The sequence below is a fragment of the Spermophilus citellus genome (genome assembly GCF_964194105.1).
Source record: "Spermophilus citellus genome assembly, chromosome: 4".
NCBI classification, from domain to species: Eukaryota; Metazoa; Chordata; class Mammalia; order Rodentia; family Sciuridae; genus Spermophilus; species Spermophilus citellus.
In genome coordinates this window covers 179857634-179882317 of record NC_138185.1, presented here as the reverse complement: position 1 = coordinate 179882317, position 24684 = coordinate 179857634, and the positions used below count along the sequence as shown (strand labels likewise).

The window sequence follows — 24684 nt, the reverse complement described above, 5'->3', positions numbered from 1 at the left end:
GGAAAAATCCCATGGCAAGCTTAGTCTTAAGCCAAGGAGATTACAAACCAGAACAACTTTTTGCTGGGTTTAGTTTGAAGAATGGTGGGAAATTTGCATCTATCCTGATTTTATCAGAACATGTTTTTATACCCACTGAACCAAACCAGAGCATGACAAAGCTGTGATTACTCTGCTCCCCACAGAAGGTCAAGCATATTTAAATTAGAGACCGGTTTTCTTTATTCACTGTGAATTTCAAGATGTTGGCCAAGGCTCTGGTGCTGGAATTGGAGGAAGTGTGGCTGGGATTATAGTCTTTGACTGATACAACAGTAATTTAAAAAGTGAAGGCAAGACAAGTACCCTTATTGAAATATTTTATATGCAAGTTGGAAGGATATGAAGGCAGTATCAGAAACCAAAGTGACTACAATTTCCTTTAAATTTTTGAAATAGTTTATGGTTAAATTGGGTGGGAAGGAAGACTTCATGGGTAACATACCTCTAACTGGCTAGAGAATTAGCCTAGACCACAGAGAAGATAACCAGGGGGTCTGGAGCTGCACAGTACCTGCCTTGCCTGAGAAGGCGTGCTGGAATTGCACTTGGACTCCAGGACTGCAGTTCCCATCAGGCAGCTGCCAAGACCATAACAGAAGGAGTCTCTACTCTCAGTACTGCATTTGGACCTCTGTTAGAGGATCCTTGTCCTGGACCCCATGCTGCAGAGGGCCCCATTCTAGTCTTCTTCCAGCAATGCCTTCTCCATATAGCAAGGGAACATTCACCTACATCTCACCTCTCTCTCTCTCTCTCTCTCTCTCTCTCTCTCTCTCTCTCTCTCTCTCTATCCCCCTTCCTCCTTCCCTCCCTCCCTCTCTTTTCCAGTTGGGACCATTGTAGTCCTTTGGTTTCATCTTTATCACTCTGCTTTTGCCTAGAAGCTGTTACGGGTAATATCAGCCTGTTTTTCAGGCTGTCTTCCACTGCAGAGTCCTTCTCAGCTGTGGCAACTTCTTGGGAACTTTCATGTTTAAAAGACCATGCTGACTCACCACTTCAGGTTAAAGAAATAGGAAAACTCAAAATAACATGTTGGATTACATGGTGGTTCATATCCAGGATGTGAAGGTAAAGAGACTGAACTCAGACATTCTGTCAGAGAAACTCACAATTGGCAGGATTAAAGTTATCTACCTACAAAATGAGCCTCTATGGGGAGTCCATTCTGCTTTATTTACAGGTGCTATCAAGTAAGCTGGCCATTCTGTATGCAGCCTATGCATTTAGTGTCCCACAAGAACTCTTAGCCATAATTGACTGAAAGACTGAAGATGAGCTCAGTTCATGAAGTAACTAAGGAGGCTTGAACAAGAGTCCATGTTAACGTTATACACTATTCCAGAGAAAGAAAATCTTGACTGTGGAAGAATTTTTCCTACAGTGGCTTCAAATGTTCTTAATTACATCTCTAACATCTGTTGCCATCCATCAGTTATTTACAGCCAACAGATAGCCAGCTACTCCTGTTTATTATAGCAGGACTGCCTCTGCTCAAGATAGTGGACCTGCCTTCTCAAAGGTCTGCAAGCTGACCACCTGTCCTTAATCTTTGATAAAGAATTCAGGCTGACCAATCTCTCTTTGCTTCTCTTTCACTTTCCTCCCCAGCCTCCGATAATTACTCTTCTATTCTCTACTTCTATGAGATCAGTTTTTGGATTCCATATATGAGTGAGGTCAAGAAGCGTATTCCACTTAATATAATGTCCTTCAGGTTTATCTATGTTGCCACAAATGACAGTATTTCTTCTTTTATTATGGTGGAATAATATTCCATTGTGTATATATTCCACATTTTCTTTATCCATTTATCATTTGATGGATACTTAGGTTGATTCAATATCTTGACTATTGTGAATAATGCATCATGAACATGGGAATGCAGATGTCTCTTTGATATAATGATTTCATTTCCTTTGAGTATATTTCCAGTATTGGGATTACTGGATCAAATGGTAGTTCTACTTTTAATTTTTTGAGGACCCTCCGTACTACAGCTAGATAGGAGGAAAAGGGAATAAGTGTTCTCTGGTAGAGTAATCATGATTAAACATGTATTGAGTATTTCAAAGTGGAAGGGAGGATTTTGAATGTTCTTACCACAAATAAATAATAACTGAATGAAATCATGATATGCCAAATACCCTGATCTGATTATTATACAATGCATACATGTACTGAAACACTACATTGTATCCCATAAATCTGTACCATTATGTGTCAGCTGAAAACAAAAGAAGAATAAACAAGAATTCAGGCTGAATGTATGGTACTGACATCTGAGAACGCCCTAGTGAACTGAGGGAGAGAACTGGCCACCACTCTGTAATCTATATCTGTTCCCACCACTGAAGTCAGATGTGACTGCTCAATATTAACTGGAGCAATATCTCAAGATAAACATGCCTCTACTTAAGCATAAGAATTTAATTTTTGTTTTTTAGTTGTCAATGATCCTTTTTAAAAAAAATCTTTATTTTTTTACTTGTGGATATCCAATTTGGAACTTGGATTTTTTTTGGGGGGGGGGTACTGGGGATCGAACTCAGGGGCACTCAACCACTGAACCACATTCCCTGCCCTATTTTGTATTTTGTATTTTTTTTAGAGACAGGATCTCATTGAGTTGCTAAATGCTTGCCATTGCTGATGCTGGCTTTGAACTTGCGATCCTCCTGTCTCAGCCTCCTGAGCAGCTGGGATGACAGGTGTGTGCCACCGCTCTCAACTGTCAATGGCCCTTTATTTATATGGGGTGCTGAGAATCAAACCCAGTGCCTCACACAGGCTACGCAAGTACTAACTACTATCCCAGTTCCAAACTTAAGGATTTAAAAAATCAACTTGCATTTAGAAATAGTTCTTACTGGTTGAATACCTACTATTCTGTGTTAAGACATTTACATACAAGAAAGGATGGTGGAATGTGATGGACATCATTATCCAAAGTATATGTATAGAGACACGAATTGGGTGTCAACATATTTTATATACAAACAGAGATATGAAAAATTGTGGTATATATGTGTAATAAGAATTGTAATGCATTCTGCTGTCGTGTATTAAAAAATAAAATAAATAAAAAAGACATTTACATACATTATCACATTTGAATTCTTGTAAATAGCATGCTGGAATAATAACTAGTAACATTTTTAAAACCATCACTGTACATCAAACTGTATTGACATCTTTACATATATGTCTCATTTAATCTCCACTATACTATTATTCTTCTTTAACAAATGAGGAAACCGGATTACAGTCAAGGCAGGAAATATGAAGCCATCACATAATTAATTGCAATATCCCTTCAGAGTTTGTTCTAAACAGTACACATAAATGTCTTGCTATAGGGAAGATGGACTGATCACCGCTAGTTTACCAATGAGGGAACTGCAAGTATTTCAAGACCATACTGTGGCGGAGGATAGTGGTGCATATCTGTTATCCCAGAGGATGAATTCAAAACCAACCTTAGCACCCTATGCAATTTAGTGAGACCCTGTCTCTAAACAAAATATTTTAAAAAGGGCTGGGGATATGGTTCAGTGGTTAAGTGCCCCTGGGTTCAATGCCCAGTAAAAACAAACAAACAAATCAAAACAAAACAAAAAACAGGCTATGAGGAAATGGTGAAAAGCATTATGGGAACTTGGGCCTACTTTACCCATCCTCCAATTGCCTTCTTGTTCTTGACAGCTCTGATTATATATGTCCTTCAATAATTTTCTCACAAGGTTTGAACTTTGTTAGAAATTACCAAAAGTGGTATTACTATTATTGTAAATAAAGTCATGGAATTACGGAACCTGAATGATGCAAGGTTGAGACCCAAGATGAGCCAACTAGTCATTCCCACCTAATCAGCTGAGAAGGTTTCCCAAAAGTTGGGGTTTGACTCTAGCAGAGTCATTAGAAGCATTTCTTCTGGATTATACACTTTTTACTGTTCTGTGTTTTCTACTTTTTCTACAATGAGCAGGTCTTACATTTTAAAGCAAGTGTTCCCAGACAATACATCTCATGGTAAAACATTCAAACATACAAAACCCTTTCTTTAAACTCTTACCTTCCCTCACCCATTCCAATCTCCTCCTTAGAGGTGACTACAGTTAGAAGTTTAGTTTGAATTCCTTACACTGTCATATATGGCTATTGAGCACTTGACATACCCTAGTTGAGATGTTCTATAAGCATAAAGTACACACTAAATTCAAAATTTAAGCATAGAAAAAATTTATATAGTTTCTGTATTAATTACATGTTGGAATGTAAATTAAGGAGACTATAAAAATATCAGTGGTTGCCAGGGATTAAGGGGTTGGGAGAAGGGATGAATATGTACACCATAGAGAATTTTAGGAGTGAAACCATTCTGCATGATACTTTAATGGTGGATACATATCATAAATTTGTCCAAACCTATAAAATGTACAATGCCAAGAGTGGACCTTAATGTAAACTATGGGTTTTGGGTGATAATGGTCTTAATGTATGTTTATCAATTGTACCAAATATACTAAGGTTGGATAATGACACTGGGGAAAGCTATACATATGCAGGGGAAACAAGTTTGTGAGAAATTTCTGTATCTTTTTTCAATTTTGCCACAAATCTAAACTTGTTATAAATAATTAAGTCTTAAAGAAAAAAATATTTTGGATATATTTGGTGAAGTAAAATACATTATCAAATTAATTTCACCTGTTTCTTTTCATCTTTTTCACCTAGCTAACAGAAAAGGTGGTGCACATTTAATTTTATTGAACCATCACTGCTCTAGAGTCTAGATAACTTTGGGTTTTTACATATTCACATGTATATAGAGAACATATAGATTTTTGGTGTTTTCTAACTTAAATATGCATTACCTTTATCATTGGACTTTTTTTTTTTAAATTAGAGTCTTTAAATGCAGGGGGCATTAAATTAATGCTTTCTTCCTGTCTTTATCTTCTTTATGATTCTTACACTTATTTTATATTTCACAACCTACAAAGCCTTAGAATGAAGGAAAAATAGTTATTCTTGGCTATAAAAATGCTGAAGTAAGTACATTTAATATGTGAATTAAATCAACATTGGTACAGGTTCATAAAGGGTACCCCTTGTTGGATAAAGAAAGTGCTAGTCAATGAAGGAAGGCTTTGGGCATTAACGGGTCATGGACAAAAGATCTATGAAACAGTGCCAAAATGACCTGAAAAATTTTTTGTAAACAACTATATTCAAAGTTTCTGTTCTCATCATGTTACCTCTTTTTCTCAAACATTTTTTTTTGCAGTAGGTATAGTTCCATTATTTATGTTGGGTGACCACTCTCTGCTAACTATTTTTTTTTTAGTTTGATCTCTACTGCCTGTGAAGGATCATATCGAAACAAAAACCTCAGTTCAGCCACTGAATTTTGATAGTTGCTGTAAATAAACACTGACATGTATGATCAATGTGATTACTATTTTGCTAAGTTATCATTAGTTGAAGTAATATTAAAATATTTTATAATGTATCTAATAGATTTTATTCTGAGAAAATACCTAACAGTTAAGTGGATTCTACAAAAGAAATTACCCAAAGCAAGCTCCCTGTATCCCCTGCTTATTAATAAACTGAAATACATAAATAATTTATATAGATTGCACTGTGTAAATAGACTGGGAACACATATGCATGCAGCAATTTCTTGTGTCAGGCTGGCACAGTGTTTATCATGTTCTAGCAAGGTGTTAGCACATGCAACATGAGCAGCTCTTACTTGGGCTCAGTGTAGAACCTCCTTGGGAGCAGAAGAGAGAAAAAGAACATTAGGCATGAGCACAGGTGCTGTGAAACTTATTATTTTAATAGCTGTGAGTGTTCCTTGGTTCTCTCTCCCATTTGCATCCCTGTAGTTACATGTTATCTAGATGGAAAAAAGAAAAACCTGCTACTGAAAGCCTGTTTATACCTTTTCTCACTTGTTATTACTCTAAGACAATGGGTAAAATGAGGCACTGAATGGGGATCTCGAAATTTTTCTTCTTTCTGGTAATTCTCTCAATCTAATAAACCAAGTTTTTGTCCCCCAGATTCCATGGGAACTCTATTAAATGCTCCATATTGATGGGATATCTGAAAAACATTTCTTTCTTTCTTTTCTTCCTATATCTCACCATATTTTCTCCTAATTCAAGAAAGAATATAGAGATAGTAGAACATAAACAAAAGCTAGGGGTATACAAAGATTTTCAACTTTTCTGAGGTTTGGTAAACCTTTTGAAACTTAAAAAATTCTCCTTGAATTAGGATTGACTTCCTCTGAGTAGATACCATCTGCTGTAGCAGCCCAACCCTGTCCGGTCCTCCCTTGCCTAGGCCTTGGCAGCTACAGGTGAGTAGGGCCCCTTTCTTTCCCACACCCCTCCCCAAGAAGCTGTCAGGAGCCTCTGAGGCAGTATCCAGCAGGCAGGAAATGGGTTGGGGTTGAGGGGGTCTCCACCCATTAGCAGCTGTTTAAGCAGTAGGCAGGAAAACTTTTCCACAGAAAAATCCAGGTTAGCAAATACTCCAAACCAATTTATACCACATGCTACCCAGTTGTGGAATTAAATTAAAATGCTAAGAAAGGACCTGGAATACCAATTCCCTTGTTTTCCCTCACTTAGTGCCTGGGACCAAAAGAACAAAACAAGAACAGTTGGACTTGGTGTTTTAAAGGGAATTATTAGGCAACTAGAAGAAAGTAAGGGCAGCACACACCAAAGAAAGCTGTTTATTTGGAACATCATGTACCAATGATTGCATGTTAAGACCCATCATTGTTCAGGTGGTGACATCTGCACAGGCTTAGTAGGTTGCTCACTTAGATTTAACCCAAAGACAACTTTGACGGATTATCAGAATCTTTTGGTGAGGGTGGTAGGTGGAGTGGGGAAAGGAGTGAGGTAATTCTGAAGAATGACTTTCATTTTTAAAAGCACAATAGTATTATCATCTCAATGGTTCTTCTTTAGTCTATTCTAGTGCAATATGAAAAGAAGTTTTGCCAAATGTCAGAAAAAAATTTCTAAATAAGTCATTTTAGATTACATTCGAACTCTAAAATAAAAACATATAAGTATGTGTTTGTCTATCAGATCTTAGTGCATTTTGTTAACACTTTCCTTGTGGAAGATATTTGAATTTTTCATATACTACTTTCTTAACAATGATTAACTATAGCTTTAATAAGTGGATAAGAGGTGGACCCATAATTTATTATGTATACTTAAAAATAAGACTTTACATTTCTTAACAGTAGGAAAACATTAAAATGGTTACCTCTGTGAATGTGTTCCGATTAGCTTGCAAGCCAACTTTTACTACCTCAAAAGGGTTAACCACGATGGCTTCTGTTAGTCCAGATCCCAATCCAGCAATGGCAAATGTCTAGAAAAATTAAATCCATCAATTCTTTAAAACAAGTGATCATGTGTACTAGGTTAGGTATCCTATTCATTATACTATGCAGCTATGTTATGATGAGAATGGAGAAGCCTATGTAAGTGCACCATATACCATTACTAAACAGCTTTAGTTCTTGATTAGATGCTGACAATTCATGAAGAAGAAATTACAGAAGCCACAAACCACATCCTAACAATTTCAAAATAAAATGTCAAAGCCCCATCAACAATGACTTTTTCCTTTAACAAAAGGCAAGATTATTTTACTGATTTGAGGTGGATACTAAAAACATCTGCACTTATAACAGTTAAAGAGAGTTTAAATTGTAAAAGGAGAGCTTCATTTTTTAAACATCTATTTAAATACTTTTATTGAGCATATGAAGAAATCTAAGGAGCAGAACCACAAATAAAATGTTTATAAAAAGCTAAATTCCAGGTAGCTGGAAACATTCAAATATATAGTCATGTTCCTAGAGTCACTATTTTAGACTGTTAATAAACAAAAATTAATTTTTATTCACTTTCTCTATTTAAAACAAAATAAAACTGATGATTGCCCTATTTCTCTGGACTTAAAGCTGAGAATAAAAGCTAAGATAAAAAATATAGCTAAGTTGTTCTGAAGGGCCCAACTAAAATCTAGAACATTTATCAAAAAAATTATCATTGGACTTTTTTTTTTTTTAAAAAAATAGCATCTTCAAATGCAGTGGGCATTAGATTAATGCTTTCTTCCTGTCTTTATCTTCTTCATGATCCTTATACTTCTTTTATATTTCAGGTTCCTAATTGTTGTGTATTAAAATAGAGGTACTTTGTATTAGGCAGAGGGGAGTGAGGGAAGGGGAGGTGTACAGGGTAGGAAGATAGGGGAATGAATTAGACATTATTACCCAGTGTACATATGTGATTACACAATTGGTATGATTCTTCATTATGTATAACCAGAAGAATGAGAATACTATATTTACATATGATGTGTCAAAATTCATTCTACTGTCATGTATAACTAATTAGAACAAATAAAAAAAGAATTCCAGAAATAATAATAATAATAATAATAATATTTTTATGGATTTTTCTTCCAAGTATAATGTTAAGAGTTTTCCAGAAAAAAAATATATCAAAAATGACCATGACAATTAAAACTCACAGAAAACAAAAACACAAATACAGAAACAAAATCAATCAAATCCTCTACGTCTCCAAAATAGATGCCAGACAAAAAGTAATTATTTGCTGTAGAACCTCTACTTCCAGGAGAAGAGTGGCACGTATACAACAGAAGAATAAAACCAGTGAAGAGTAAAGAACATATACTCTTATTAAGGGTCTCTAATATCTTCAAAGAGAAGGGAAAAAGGAATATTCTCTAATGTTAGAGGGGCAGATAAGGTAGAACAAGGGCTGGATCCAGACCTGTGAAAGTGGGTTAAGGATTTGGTTCTGCCACACATTGGCTCTGTGACTACAGCTTCCATGGATTGTAGTTTGTACACAGATAAAAGTGCTCAGCCATGGGGTGCATGGAGGCTGAAACACAGCCTGTACCCTACTTTCCAAGCCAGACCCTGGACAGACATTAGTCAGGAGGTAGGGCCACCTTTTCATGATTCACACAAAGGCACCATGTGTGCTAGCTGGGGCTTCCTATGAATCTTATCTTTGATAAGACAGCTATCTCATCTGTAAGATGAAGATAATAATATCATACCTCAGAAAGTTATTATGAGGGTCAAAACAATGTGCAAAAGCTCCTTGAAAGTGCTTTCCAAACACCATTGTTCTTGTTGCATATAAAAAGGGATGAAGAATGGTATTGCATATAGATTCTAGGAGACAAGGCATAACTAATGATGTTTTCCTTTTATCCCACTTCATTACAATTTTAAGCATAATTTGTATAGGGTAACTGACCAAATACTTTATTCATTTATCTCAAACTTCTATCATGGAAGCCAAAAGCAGGGGGAAAATACCAGTCTCAAACTCTTCTGACTGGGAAAGCTAAAATCCAGATGTTCAGGGTTTTTATTACTTACTATATGCAATCTTCCAAGTAATTCACTTTTTGGTTCTTATATAATGCTCGGCTACATTTGCTGTCAGAACTAGTGTTCAACAGTCCCTTGTCAAAAGAATTGATCAGATACCAGCAGATTATATTACTTAGGTTGCTGCAGAGACTTGAGTTTACTGATGGGTTCCCAGTCTCCTAGGTTTTTCATGGGAGCACCAGGGAATATTTAATACCTAAGTGCCTAGCTGTATCAAAAAAGAAACTAGAATAAATGAGTTCAAGAAAAGAGGAGAACTGTATACAGTTTGCTTTTCATGCATTCTGTTATAGTAGCTGGAGTAGCCAACTGCTTTACTGTTTCAATTCTTAAGTCAAAGATCTGCAGTCTCTCACATGGAACCAATGCTCAACACAAAAATGCCAGCTGGCCCTCTGGAGGCCATATTTTATTGTCTTTTGCTAGGAAGTCTTTAATCCTCTTTTGGCTAACATGTTTACAAAGCCAAAAAATGACATTAAGGGAAGACACTGAGGGATTAAAAAAAACAAAATCTTGATGTAATTTTGAGATTCATGGCATGACCCCTCCTTTCCAAGAGGGTGTGCTTCACAGCCACTTTGTTCAGGCAGAAGGTTGGAGAGGAGATTTCTTGGTGATAACAAAAAGCAATAGCTTTACATTTTTTAATGAGATCCCTTCAAGAAAGGGAGCAGGTATCATTTTTAAAGTAACAGAAATTTCTTCTTGGATCGTCTGTTTGGTAGAGTAAATATTCTGAAATGAAACTTTACAAGTAAAGTATAGATGATCTTTGATATACAATGGTTCAACCTACGAATTTTTACTTTTGTGCAAAAATGATTCATATTCCATATTTTGAATTTTGATCTTTTCTTAGACTAGCAACATGAAGTATTATAGTCTCTCATTTTGCTGGGTGGTGATCATGTGCTGTGGCTCCCCATCAGCTATATCATCAAGAAGGTATAAACAGCCAATGTTCTATGGTGTACTTTGTTTATAAGCTATGATGATTGGTAGGCTAGTTGTATTAAATGCATTTTTTACTTATTATATTTTCAACTTATGGTGGGCTTATCTGATGTAACTCCATCACAAGTGAAGCAGCATCTATAATTGAAGAGTTGAACCTCAGAACATTGTCTCTTCTATTGAGTTTTGAGGCACATTTCACCGGGCAAGTGAGGATTTTCCTAAAGAATAGACTGTACATTGCTAATTGTAGCAACAATGCACTTTATTTTGCAGATTTTGAGGGAAAGATTAGTGCATTTGCTCTCTCTGGGGCTCTTGGTGCTCACACATTTGGCTAATATAATTTAACTTGCGTAGGAAAAGCAGCAAAATCACCAAGATAGAGAGGAGTGGCATAGGGAAATGTTCAAAACAAGTGAATTTCATGTAATATTTAAGGTGTGTTGTTATAAAATGACTAGTCACCATGGCTAAGTTGTTTACAGCCATTTATATAAAAGGCCCTTCAATCTGTGCCTGACCACAGAGTGATTTTGTCCTGAGTGACTTGAAGTCCCATATTGGCTACAGCTTGAGCAATAGCTAGAATAGTGACCTGTTAGGCAAATTTCAGGCATACTGACTTTTACATAAATAGATATGTGTCATATGTATGTAAACATATGCATGTTTTGGTTTTAAAAGAGTCTTTGATAAATGTACTCTTTATTTTATATTTTTGACCATATCTCATATAGGTCCTTCCAGGCATATCATTATTATTATCATAAATTCATCACTGGGAGCTATAAAATAGTCAAATTGTGAGTTATTAGGAAGATGGCTTTCAACAAGTAGCTGAACATTGAATAACTTGAATTCATATTTTAGTAGCTGGGCTTGGGGAAATCAAAAGGGTTTTTGTTTCTAGATTTTTGCTTTATGAAATAACACACACACTTAAGTATAATAAATACTCTCACTTACCAATGCTGGTGACAGTGACACATATCCTAGCAATTTCTTGTACTGCTCAAAGGTGAAAAACTGTGAAACAAAACCAAGCCCAGAGATTTATGACAATTTCCTGTAACAAACTCTTTAATTGACTAAAATTTCTTTGCTAAATCATTATATTAACCAGCATTTTAGAAAATGATAAGCCATATAACAGTTTTTAATCCTGTTTCGGGCAGTTGCTATTGAATCTTATTTTAACATTCACATTTTTCAAATGTAGTTATAATAACCTACAGAAGAGCTGATGGAATCCTTTATAGCAGTAAATGAACCATACAACTTCCATTTACCATGACCATTTTCAGTTTCCCCAGACATCAATAGACTTCTTTTTTATGGCAGTGATTCAAAATTATAGGCACAGAGACCTGGAGTCTTGGTCTCCTATGTTTTCTCTATGAACTGCTTTCCCAGCAAATGTCCAATTTTCTATAACACACTTGTAAAAGACATTCACTTCTCAGACTTTATATTATATTGCTGTGTTTCTCTACTGTTTCATGATATTATTAAACATTAAATAATTACGAAGATGCCATGCTACACTAGGGAAGGGCCCAATGAAGTTATATAGTCCATTCCCTGCCTTAAAGCCAAACTGTCCCCAACCTGAATGAAGACAGCTACTTATTCTTTTCTTTAAAATCTGATGAAGAAGATGATGATGATGATGGAGATGATTATCCTGATGATGAGGATGATCAAGATACTATTAATTCCTTCAGAAGATGATGTTTAATATAATTTTATCTTCAAAGAAGAATGTTTGAAGAGAGAAATTCTTTTCTTAATTAGAATAAGTTATACTCCATATATGTATAATATGTCAAAATACTGTCATGTATATCTAAAAAGAACAAAATTTAAAAAAGAAAAAATTCTATAAAGGCAAATCTAATCCATCCCCTTTCTACATCCTAGTTAAAAAAACTATGATTAAATATTATTATTATTATTATTATTATTATTTGTGTGTGTGTGTGTGTGTGTGTATTTGGTGCTGGGGATTGAACCAAGGACTTTGCACATGCTAGGCAAAACGCACCTACTGAATTACATCCCCAGCTCCTGAACATGTTTTGCTCTTGGGTACTTAGTCAAGTAGTTCCAACATCACTGATAATGTATGCTCTTAGGTCCTGCTAGGTTGGATTCTTAAGACCTAAGAAATGGCAAGGGAAATCAAATGTTTTCTACTCTATTACTTTATAGCCTAGTAAAATGGGGCAAGAAAGAAAATGAGATTTTGGGGGCCAAATAATACTTGTTATTAGAAGGAGCTGGTGCCTTATAGACAAGATTCTTACTGTGTCTTTGGACAGCCCAAATGTCATTATACCACAAGATGAATTTTAATTTCTTTTAAAGACTCAGGAACTATGTTTGGGCCATGATCGGTTAGATTAACTATAGATTTGGACTTTCTCGGAACAGGTTTCCATTTATTCACTCATCTAATGAATATTTACTAGATTCCTTCCATTTTAGGCACTGGGAATGCACCAGTGAACAAAGAGACCCCCTGTCTTCTTGATATCATACTCTAGGAGATGGTGATAACCCTGAAACTATACTGGTGTTAGATAGCATTAATGGAGACCACTGTTGGATGAGATTCACACTAGAAATCAATCATAAACTATGGGAGGAAAAGGGTTATCACCTTAGGTTTTAAATATAATTTATTTTTCCTCCATTTTGTGATCACCTCATCGCTATGCTTTGACAATCACTTTGCTGGAAGGTAGGCAATGCTGGGTCTGCATTCCAGCTGTGCCACTTAGCTTGAAAGCATGGGCAAGTTGTTTAACCTTTCTAACCCTCAAGAACACAAAGCATGCCTGTTAAGTGTTTCTACTGGGGATTGAACCCAGGGCCTTACACATACTAGGCAAATGCTTAACCACTTAGCTACATCTCTAGCCCTAATAAGAGAATTTAAGTAAGATTCCCTAACATGTCTGGCACATAGGAGACTTTTGGAAAGGATTAGTTTCCATTCTCTGTATTCACTTAGGTTACTAAAGGAACCATAGATGCATTAATTATGTGTACTTCTCATGAGAGCCTACTGTGGTTCAGGAAACATGTTAACACCTACCTTTTGCATGTGAAACTATATAACCCATATAGCAATACCATCAGATTAAGAGGCTAGAATACAATCATGAGTCCCATTGCATATGGAAGCAAAGGACTGAGCTTATCCTTGAGTTAAGTCTAACTCCAAAGCTTCTGAGTACTCTTACCCCTATATTATATTTATTCCCTGCCACCATGATTGTTAGTGGTTTGGAAAAATTTTGCCCTTGGGTTTTCTTGCTGCTGAGGATGGAGTCTTCTTGCCTTCCATTACACCTGAGGTGGTCACACAGAACCTGGAAGCCCCAAAGTCCCATAGGGCAGAAGATTTTGAATTTTTGTTACCAAAAATCTGCATAAAAATATTTATCCAACACACACACACACTCAAACAAATGCACACATGCACAAGGGAGAGCATATGGTCTTAGATTTAAAACTGAAATGAAACATTACTATAAAACAATATTTACTTCTTATGGTAATACATTATTTTCTGTTCTATTTCTTTAAAATTTTTCTGGTTATGACCCACTGCATCTAATGATTTACTAAAATGAATCCATGTCCCCTGGGTCAGGACCTACAGTTTAGAAACACTGGACTAGGGACCTACATTAGGATAGGGTTACAGGAAGTTCTGATGACCTCACAGAAATCTCCTCTATCTTATTAGCTTCCAGTGTGAAGATGTATTTGTTTGTTGGTTGGTTTGTATTTTTTCTGGCTTTCCATCATTATAAGGATGAAGGGCCCAAGGGATGTCAAGGGAGAAGTCCTTGTGAGGATTTCCAAGTCTACACCCTGGGAGCAATTCTAGGCATTTATTTCCCTATCTCTAAGGTTATTAAAAACCAAGCTAGACTAGTTGATTGGCACCCATTAGCAGTCATGATGGAACTTTTGGTGAATGACTAGGATGAAATGATTCAGGTTCCTGGGAATAAAGAAGCCTTACAGGTCACAGTGATAAATTGTTAAGGTACTAAATTCAAAAGTAATGAACACCTCATATATTCTAATAAGCAAATAGTACTTAAAGCTAAAAAATGCATTTTAATTTTTACTTTTGCAACCAAAATATAGTTGTCTGGATACAAAATAAAACAATATATATTTGTGTATGATGTCATACATAACTAATTAGAACAAATACAAATAAATAAATAAATAAAAACAATATCTCCAGAAAGGAAAAACTAAATCTTTTAAAAATAGATTTCTAACAACAGTAAAATAATATAAATATATTCATTGTAATTTGAAGTCAATGTTCATTAAAAACATCCAATTATTCAACCATCTATCTGTTCAAGAAATATTTTACAGGATGTGTCTCATGTTTAAAGCTTAGGAGACTTTGTACTAGATTTATATCCTTAGGAACTAATAGATTAGCTGTTATTTTAATTCCTGTTAATATAATACTACTCCTTTATGGCTTTCATGATACTTATTTTTTTTAATTTTGATGATATAGTTACACAGAATAGTGGGATTCATTATAATATATTTGTACATGCACATCACATAATCTGGTTGATTTCATTTCCCAACACCTCCCTTTTCCTCTCCTGCTCCTTCTCCCTAGTCCCATTTCTTTACTCCATCGGACTCCTTTCTATTTTTGTGAGATACCTTTTTTATTCCTTTTGTCTCTATGGCTTGCACATATGAGAGAAAACATGCTCTTTAACATTTTGAGTCTGGGTCATTTCACTGAGCATGATGTTTTCTGGTTCTATCCATTTTCCTGCCCATGTCATGATTTAATTCCTCCTTACGACTCAGTAAAACTCCATTGTGAATAGATACATCACATTTCCATCCGTCTGTTAGTGGACACCTAGGATGGTCCCATGACTTGGTTATAGCAAACTGCATTGTTGTCCACACAGGTATGTATGTATCACTGCAGTGTGCTGACTTAAATTAATTTGAATAAATACTGAGGAGTGTATTGCTGGGTCATGTGGTGGTTCCATGCCTAGTCTTTTGAGGAACCATCATACTAATTTCTATAGTGGTCGGAGTAATTTACAATCCCACCAACAGTGTGTAAGGTTTCCTTTCTCTCTGCATCCTTGCCAGCATTTATTATTTGCACTCTTAATGATTGCCATTCCACCTGTTGTGAGGTGAAGTCCCAGTGAGGTTTGATTTACATTTCCCTGATTGCTAAGGATGTTGAACATTTTTTTCACATATATGTTGGCCATTTGTATTTCTTTTTTGAGGCACATTTCTTTAGTTCATTTTCCCATTTATTGATTGTTGGACATGATATTTCTTAATAATTTCTCAGCCAAAACATTAGCTAAAGCATAGACTGATAAAAGTACACAGTCATATAAAATATGAGGTTGCACTCTAGGTATGAAATCCAAAAGGTCAACATAAAGTTCTTACCAAAGTCAAGCAAATGTATGGCTAAAGAGCTTTGAAACCATTCATATCCACTCACATCAAATACAAAATTAATTTTGCTCTATATAACCTATAATAATACACAGAAATTGGTGATCTGGCTGGACTTATTGACCATGTCCTTCCTGGAGAAGTGTCACACTGTGGTAGGACAGAGGACATGGGTACATTGGTACATTCTACCTGGCTAAACCAGTTCTCCATCTTCCCCTTTGTTTTCATTTTGTGCAGTTTGAACCATTTGAGTGTTACTTTTAACAACTGGGATCTGAGTAGTGCTCAATTTAGGGCTAATTCTGAGGCACAATGCTTCTAAATATCCTTTCAATGCCTTTTGAATTTTGATGCTTTCTAGTTTAGCTGGCAGGTACAAGCACTACTCCCAGACCTGTGTGTCTGCTAAGCAGTGTCCCTCTAAAACTCTTGTGCAGTTCCTTCCCAAGTCTTGGCGGTGTCCTTACAGGTGTGCACTGGTCATATTCAGCTGAATACTTGAGGGGGGACCTTCTGCAATCTCAGGAGTTGTCTTCCTGCACAGCTTGCTCTTGGCTGGTACTCTGTTCTGTGAGCTCTAGCTCCTTTGTTCTTCCCACTCTCTCAGCTCTTTTACAACCCAGGGAGTCCAGTGGGCTCTACTTTTATTTCCCCTCCCATCTTTAAGCCTGTAAACACTCTCAAGGCTTAAGCTGTGGTCATCACAGGGCTCATCTCATTTGTTTTAGTTATTACTACAATTCCTTGTCTGATTCCAGTGTCTTGAAAGTTGTTGTTTCATATATATATATATATATATATATATATATATATATATATATATATATATATATTATTTTTTTTTTTTCATTTCTGTCTTGTTGTTTCAGGTGGTAGAGTAAATCTGGTCTCTGTAACTCCAGCTTGACTAGAAATAGAAGTCTTGGCCCTCCAGATACTCAGAAGAGTTGATATGGAGATTTGGGTAAACAAATTCTCTCTCTCTCTCTCTCTCTAGACTTCTTTCTATAAATTTTCTTTGTTTCTTTCTCTGTTTAATTCATTCAATTGAATATTTACTATGTGTAGACATCATAAGTGTGGGTATATCATAGAGAGCAAATATCCTTCACAATTCATAATATCTCATAATATGAGTTTGGTTAATATAAAGTAGTCTTTGAAAATATGAACATGGAAAAATGGTATTTATGGACCTGTGAAGTTAAAGACTAAACCCAGGAACCTGGAACATACTTCTCCTATCTCTGAGATCAGTTGTTTTCTTCTGAGATTTTCATTTCCCTTTTCTAATTGCAATACTAATTACATATTAATTTGAGAATGGGAAAGTTTCATTTATTTAGCATCAGTGAGTCTTATTATTTTAATGATAAATATAATTTCAAAGAATAAATTACAAACTTAAAATAGTCTGTTTTTGATTATGGTACCAACTGCAACTGAAGTGTCCACACTGAAGAATGAATACACAGTGCATGCATGTATGGACACATACACACACAGAGTACCAGAATATTTTTTTTTCTGAAGTAAACTTTGATGACATACAATGAAGCAGTTTATGATGTATGAAATTACTACAATCAGGTGATTGCTTTCCTCACAAATCCTAAGATAAATATCTATAAAATGAATGCTTTTATAAATTGTGTTGAAAAAACTAGTGCTATCCATCTGGCAAAGATACACTTAACTCCAAGTTATACTTAAAAAGCCAACGGACTTACCATATGTCTCAATAATTTTAAGGTAAAATCTACTTGAAACAAGATGTCTGGGACACATACACTATATCCAGTTGCCCAAAAGTTCATCTGTTAACCATTGTTCTGGCATGAAACACTGCTTCTTTTTTATTTTTATTTTTTTTAAAGTACAGACTAACTCAGTTTTGTAAAGCTTAACTTTTCGTTTTTCCTTGTGAAAGATTGCTCAGTGTTGATAAACTTTAATCTTCTTAAAGTTTAAATTTTCTTTAATATATGGTATTAAAAATATTCCAGGAAAATCTCTAATTTTAATGTACTTTATTTATACATGCAAAATACTGAACACATGAATATATTATTCCATGGAGACAAAGTGACTTTCTTTTTGAACAGGAACTCTACTCTGTTTGTTTACTTGGGCAATCTTTTATCAAGTGAAGCCATTTCATAATTCAATTCAGCCCTTTTGTGTACTTTGGTGAACTTTTTCCAGATTCTGTATTGCAATTCAGATCCTTATAATGAAATTTGTACTGAAGTAATAATATAAAATCACAAAACTATAGCAACAAAGAGGAAAAATTTATAGAGAAAGTATGTTTTAAAGGTTTGTTTTCTGAATTCTCTACTCAAATTAAATTCTGCCAAATTACTATTTTAACATAATGTAAAAGTTTGATGTTTGTGTATATATGTTTAGTTATTTCATAATAATTTTTAACACAGTAATTCCCTTCTCTTATTTAGTAAAAGTTTTTAAGGTGTTCCTTCTTGCCTTTCAGGAATATTGGGAATATAAATTGGGAATGTGAAAAATCTTTATGTCATTAAGATAAATGACACAAAGTTGGAAATATGTCTGTATATGTTATTTTTGTTGAAAGACAAAGCCCTATTTGGTTATGTCAGTGCTGGGGGTAAGGGAGCAATGCCAGTCAGTCATTGTAATCAGAATTTTTGTCTGAGAGAACATATGAAAAATACAGCTATAGTTTTTTAATCCTAGGAGGCTCTGGAACATCTCTCTGCTACTAATCAGATATTCAACTGGAAATAGTACATAAACCTCCACAGTTAAGTGATTAAAGAAATGGAAGTCTGGGCAGTGGAAATAATAATTTTTAAATACCAGAATGGAGAACTTTAAGAGGAGACTAAAGGTAAAAATAAAGCTGACATGACAAATAAATATGCTATAGAAGAATCATATACAAAGAAATATAGTCTATTTTATAAGATGGGAATGATTTGGGGAAGAAGGTTTTTCTACTTCTCTTTCTTTAATAATTACTGCTCCAAAGGAAAATGTCTGAATCGCTTTGAGAAAAGGCCCAAGCTATTTTGTGGTTTCTGTGGTTTGATTACATGAATTTCATTCACCACTGTGTCCTTTGCATAATTTCTTCATTAGAAGGGAGTACATTTACCTGAAAAAAAATCTACAAACTGATACATATATTTGAGAGATTGATCAAATCTAATTATAATAAACATTGTGCTATAATTTCTGCATTAAAGATTTTAGTGTTTTATGTTTAAGTCTTATTACTTTCCCCTTGTTTATTGTGGGATATTTTAATGCTGAGGCTGTTACTACACCTTGTTTTCACTTGGTGGGAAGGCATACCATGCTTACCTTCACTGCTCTTTTTGGTGTTTCAGCTAAGATGGGTGGCAGAATTCCCTTGTAAAAACCAAACAACCTGTTAGAGAAAAAAAATTAATATAAATAAGGGAATTGGAAAATAGGTAATTCCACCATTAAATCATAAAGTCTTCCTAATTATTTACCAATCATGAAAATTTCCTTTGTTTTAATTCTAAAGATATGAATTCTGTGTTTCCTAGGATTACAATATTGAGAGAATGAATAAATGACACTGAGACTGGAATCCCTTAAGTAAATTGCTAAATATGACCATGAGTTATACCTTCAAGGTGAAATTGACCCTTCTCACTTTAAAGAATCTTGAATTAATTTATCTTCTCAGTTGTATGGTGGGTAGCTTCAAGCTGTCAACAGTCTTGCATTTCTTCCCTTCTGATAATTCAGTGAGGTTAGGGCTACTCCTAAATTCACTAGACTGAACTTTTTTGAGGCTAACAAGGTAATGAAATCTTCAATTTTAGTTTTAATAACAAGCTCTGTGTTTATGAGTCTATGGTCCTGTTCTGAATTAGTCATAATTTTTCTACTTCCATAATGGAAGTAGAAGAGTTTCAGGAAGGGCAGTTAGAATTTTCAAACTCCCTTGCCGTTATGCAGTCTAGTAGGACGCAGGCCAGCTATCATTAAGAATGTTGAGGGGTCCAAGGACATAGATTCAGACCTTTATAAAAGAGAGAAAGGGAAAAACTACAATGAGTGGTATATGCTTATGATTGGATTTTTAAAAAGTCACAACTTGTTTCTTATTAGATTTTAGGATTCAAAATTTTAAATTTCTCTGCCCAGGAATCTTCATACACATGCCATATCTTAATTTTAAACCTGAAAATATTTAAATAGAATATTCTGCATTGTTTTCTGAGGTAATCAGTTATCCCGACAAGTCCATAAGTGATGACAGATAGGGCCACTTTTGTTTTTTAATTGGTCCTGGGGATTAAACTAAGGGGCACTTAAATACTGAGCCACATCTCCAGCCATTTTTATTATTTATTTATTTATTTTAATTAAAAAAATTTAGTTGTTAATAGGTCTTTTATTTAATTTATTTATATGCATGCTGAGGATTGAACCCAAGGCCTCACACTTGCCAGGCAAGCACACTCTACCACTGAGCCATAACTCCAGCTCCCCCTTTTTTATTGATTTTTTTAAAACAAATAAATGACAGCGGAATACATCACAATTCTTATGACACATATACAGCACAATTTTTCATATCTCTAGTTGTATATAAAGTATGTTGATACCAATCCATGTCTACATACATGTACTTTGGATAATGATGTCTCTCACATTCCACCATCCTTGCTAACCCCTGGCCCCTCCATTTCCCTCCCAGCCCTCTGCCCTATCTAGAGTTCGTCTATTCCTCCAATGCTCCCCCTCCCTACTCCACTGTGAATCAGCTTCCTCATATCAGAGAAAACATTTGGCATTTTTTTGGGGGGGGATTGGCTAACTTCATTTAGCATTATCTTCTCCAAAGCCATCCATTTACCTGCAAATGCCATGATTTTATTCTCTTTTATTGCTGAGTAAAATTCCATTGTGTATATATGCCACATTTTTTGTCCATTCATCTACTGAAGGGCATCTAGGTTGGCCAGCCCCCTTTTTATTTTTTACTTTGAGACAGGGTCTTGCTAAGTTGCTTAGGGCCTTGTTAAGTTAATGAGGCTGGTTTAGAACTCATGATATTCATGCCTCAGCCTCCTGAGCTGACATCTGCCCATTACTTTGATTTAAAGGATCATGTTAGTATTATGATAGTAAGCAACAGAGACATATGATTTGAAGGGGTTTGGGAGTTCATGAATTGCCCCACCCCCATCCACTCCAATTTTAACTACCAATGCCTGAAATTCTCACATCTACACTTATTTACTCAAGACACTTGTCAAATTTAAATCCTCTTTATCATCTAAATTTCATTATAAATTATTTTTAAATTTTCAGTATGAGAGTGACTAAGTATAGGTTTGATCTTCCCAAAAGATTAATGTGATTTTCTGGTAGACAGTCTATATCTATAATGGAAGAAGTTATTAGTTTGGTTCTTTTTGTGCTGATTTTTCCACATCTGAAAAATTATGCCTGGTTATGTGGGAAAAATGAAGAGGAACATAAAAGTAAGTAAAGCTTTTAAAATAGTGTTCAGGTTAATAGAGGGACTTGAAATTCTATATGATAGATAACAGTTATAGGTAGAAAAGTTGGTTAGCCTGGAGAAGAACAGCTTTATGGGGTAATGTGATGAACATGATGGATCTCTTGAAAGGCAAGCATGTAGGAAATATATTAGACCTTTCTGTTTGTTTCCAGGTGGTAGGTCTGGGACCAACAGGTGGAAGCAACAAGAAAAGACAGATTTTTGGCCAGTTGGAGCTTAAAGAAGTAGTATCTCTAATAGTTAGAATTATCTAAAAATAGAATGGGCTTTCCTGAAAAGTGCAGTTACAATTTGGCATGTGCAAGCATCCCTGGATGACCACTTGCAATGGGATGCTGTAGATGGGATGTACACAACAGTGGAAGGATTCAATGGTCCCCATGATTGGTCTATTCTTTTATTCTAAGAAAAAGAAGAAGAAGATACAGGCAAGTACTTTTCTAAAGGGACAAACTCTGCCTTACTTCAGATTTCTGCCTCAAGTACAGCACTGCTTCTCTGGAAGACGACTGAAGTCTTGTAAGTAACACAGAAGGACTTCATTTTAAAAGTGATGGGAGAAAATATTAAAAAGAGGTGTAAGGCAGGAGGGAAGAGAGAGGCAGCTGGAAGAAGCATAAGGATTTAATCTGAAAAGAGCTGGGAGGTCCAGAGCCCTCTGCTTCATGTTGGCGATGCTTCCTTGACGTGCCCTCCTTCCCTTCTCTCTGCTTGGCTCCTTTCATGTGCAATCACCACCACCCCCTGTTCCACTACCCTGAGCTTTCCAACAGCAAATGAACAGTTTTAACTGGAAAATCTCAGGGACTGCAGGCAGCCTTTGCTATCAAATGGGAAGTGAGAACCATCTTTTCTTTGCATTGTTTTCAAAGTATATCCATGTGACAGCAGTCATCTATGGAATAGTTAGTTGGTGGGGCCAGTACCAAGTCTGTGGAGAACTGCCATGCCCAGTTTTTTTTTTTTTAAAAACTACTGGAGGGGGAGGGTGTGGGGGACACTGGGACCTGGATTTGTTTTTCTAAATAAAGTTGGAAAAGCAAAAAAAAAGAAAAATTAAAAAACTACTGGAACCAACATATTATTACAATATGACACAGCTTATAGGTACAGGTTGACTGGACACCTTACTCAAATGGATCCAAATGGTACTCTATTTCTTTATTTCATTTAATTTAATTGAAGCTAGACCTATTAGAGTTTTTCTCCAGGATTTTGGGACTTGAACTAAAAAGGTCAGTCTTGCTCTGAGTAGTTAAAGCCTTAAGATATAAGACTATGATATTAAGGGCAGTCATATTTTTGGTCATTTGGAAAAAGGCAATCTGCAGTGATAATAAAGAAGGAAGTCACTATTTAGGGAGACACTATTTAGGGAGAAGTTAAGAAAGAGAGTTTTTGTATTGTGAATGTGACTCTGCTGCCAAGATTTCTGTATGCTTAGTTACATCTGGATCCTTTTTGAATATCTGTTTTTTACCTCTGTCTCTAATCTAAGAGATACCAAGTAATGTCTTCAATAAGTTATCTTTTTTACTTAAATGAGTTTGAGTTGGGTTGGTAACTTATGGCCCAGAGTCCTGGATCCAGAAAGTAAAACTCATGGTCCCTACAATAAAAATGGCTGTTCCTTGCCATGTCCTCTCATAAGAAGAGATTTGTTTGTCTGTTAGGATTGACCCTTGAGCCAATCAGAGGAGTTACATATAAAATGTGGGCAAGAGAATGTGAGCAAGAGCTCAAGCTGATAAACTATTTGCCTGATTTGATTAAATACTTATTGAGAGTTTTCCTTTTGCAAAATGTGATGCACATATTTTTTTAAAAAGAAATTGTAATGTTTTATGAAGGAGATATTTTTATTTTTTTTCCTGCCAAAGGACTGCAGTATATACCCACATGCACTGTTCATTATCCTTCTGTGTAGCTTTGGCTTGCTATTCAGAATGTTGCTTTTCAGGACAATAATCAGAGGAATTAAGAAATTGGTGGCACCCATATTAACATGATCCATCCCATTTATTTCTACAGAAGCAAATTTCTACCTTCAGTCTACTTGCTGGATGGGTGGATAGTGGTGTTCTGAAGGTTTATGTGGCATTGACAGCAGCTCTTTTCCCTGATAAGTCAGAAAAGGCACCACCCGGCTTTTAAATTTTGACCTGTACCAAATCAATAGGAGAAACCTTTGGAAGAGACACAAGAGTCACTGTAAGACTTCTTAGTAAATTTTAGTATGAACTCCATGGTAGCCCTCATAATTTTGTTCCTCAAAGTTGTTACTTCTAAAAGGTATAAGTTTGATTTTAACTCTCCTGTGTAAGAAAATATTAACCTGAATTCTTATGGACTTCTATTACTATTATTTTAAGTAAAAATAGTCAAAATTAGTTGATTGCTTCTTATATACTAGTTGCTATGTTAATAATAAGTATATATAGATGTATGTATATATAATAGTCTCAACTTTTTCAGGAAGCCTACTGTCACATCATTGCCAAATGGTGTACAGTGACTTAATTTCCTTTGTCTTCTCACAGTCCATGTCTTTGACCATAAGGTTATACTATATACAGAAGTTTTTCTTTATATGCAACTATGTTTTTGCAGTGCTGGGTATTGAACCCAGGACCCAGGGCTTCATATATCCTGGACAAATGCTCTACCACTGAGCTGTATGCCCAGCTTGAAATAAAATTATTTTAATAAAAAAACCTAAGTTATATATGTTGCAACAGTGCCTTATCATTTTTTTATTTCTGGAAGAAATTTTAGAAAAGGCAAATTAAGATCAGGTCTTTATTCTGAATTTTATTCAATTCTGCTGGAAAGTAAAGTGAAACACTGACTGCATAACTAATAGCAATGGTCTAAGATGAACAAGATCATTCTGGTGAAAACTTCTGAATCGTTGATTAAATATATTCTGCTTGTATAAGAATTAGAAAAAATCGGGCCACAGATTAAAATTTTTTTCCTAAAGATAAATTTTGCCCTTAAGAATCATGTCAAGAGTGGGGCGCAGTGGTGCACACCTGTAATCCCAGAAACTCAGGAGGCTGAGAAAGGAGTATTGTGAGTTCAAAGCCAGCCTCAGCAACAGTGAGGTGTTAAGCAACTCAGTGAGACCTTGTCT

The 24684-nt window shown here is 35.4% G+C and overlaps 1 protein-coding gene across 5 annotated transcripts in view; it reads right to left on the bottom strand.

The window, feature by feature from the left end:
• Positions 1-24684, bottom strand: part of SLC25A21 (solute carrier family 25 member 21) — a gene marked incomplete at its 5' end in the record, with an annotated part of 517166 nt that overhangs the window by 34075 nt on the left and 458407 nt on the right. For 4 of the 5 annotated variants that reach the window (XM_081290705.1, XM_081290706.1, XM_081290709.1 and 1 more), the window contains 3 exons: positions 7348-7455; positions 11459-11518; positions 19343-19409. In XM_081290705.1, the coding sequence (XP_081146831.1) occupies positions 7348-7455; positions 11459-11518; positions 19343-19409 (235 nt within the window). The remainder of the gene's footprint in view (positions 1-7347; positions 7456-11458; positions 11519-19342; positions 19410-24684) is intronic. The other variant, XM_081290707.1, reaches the window with a different exon arrangement.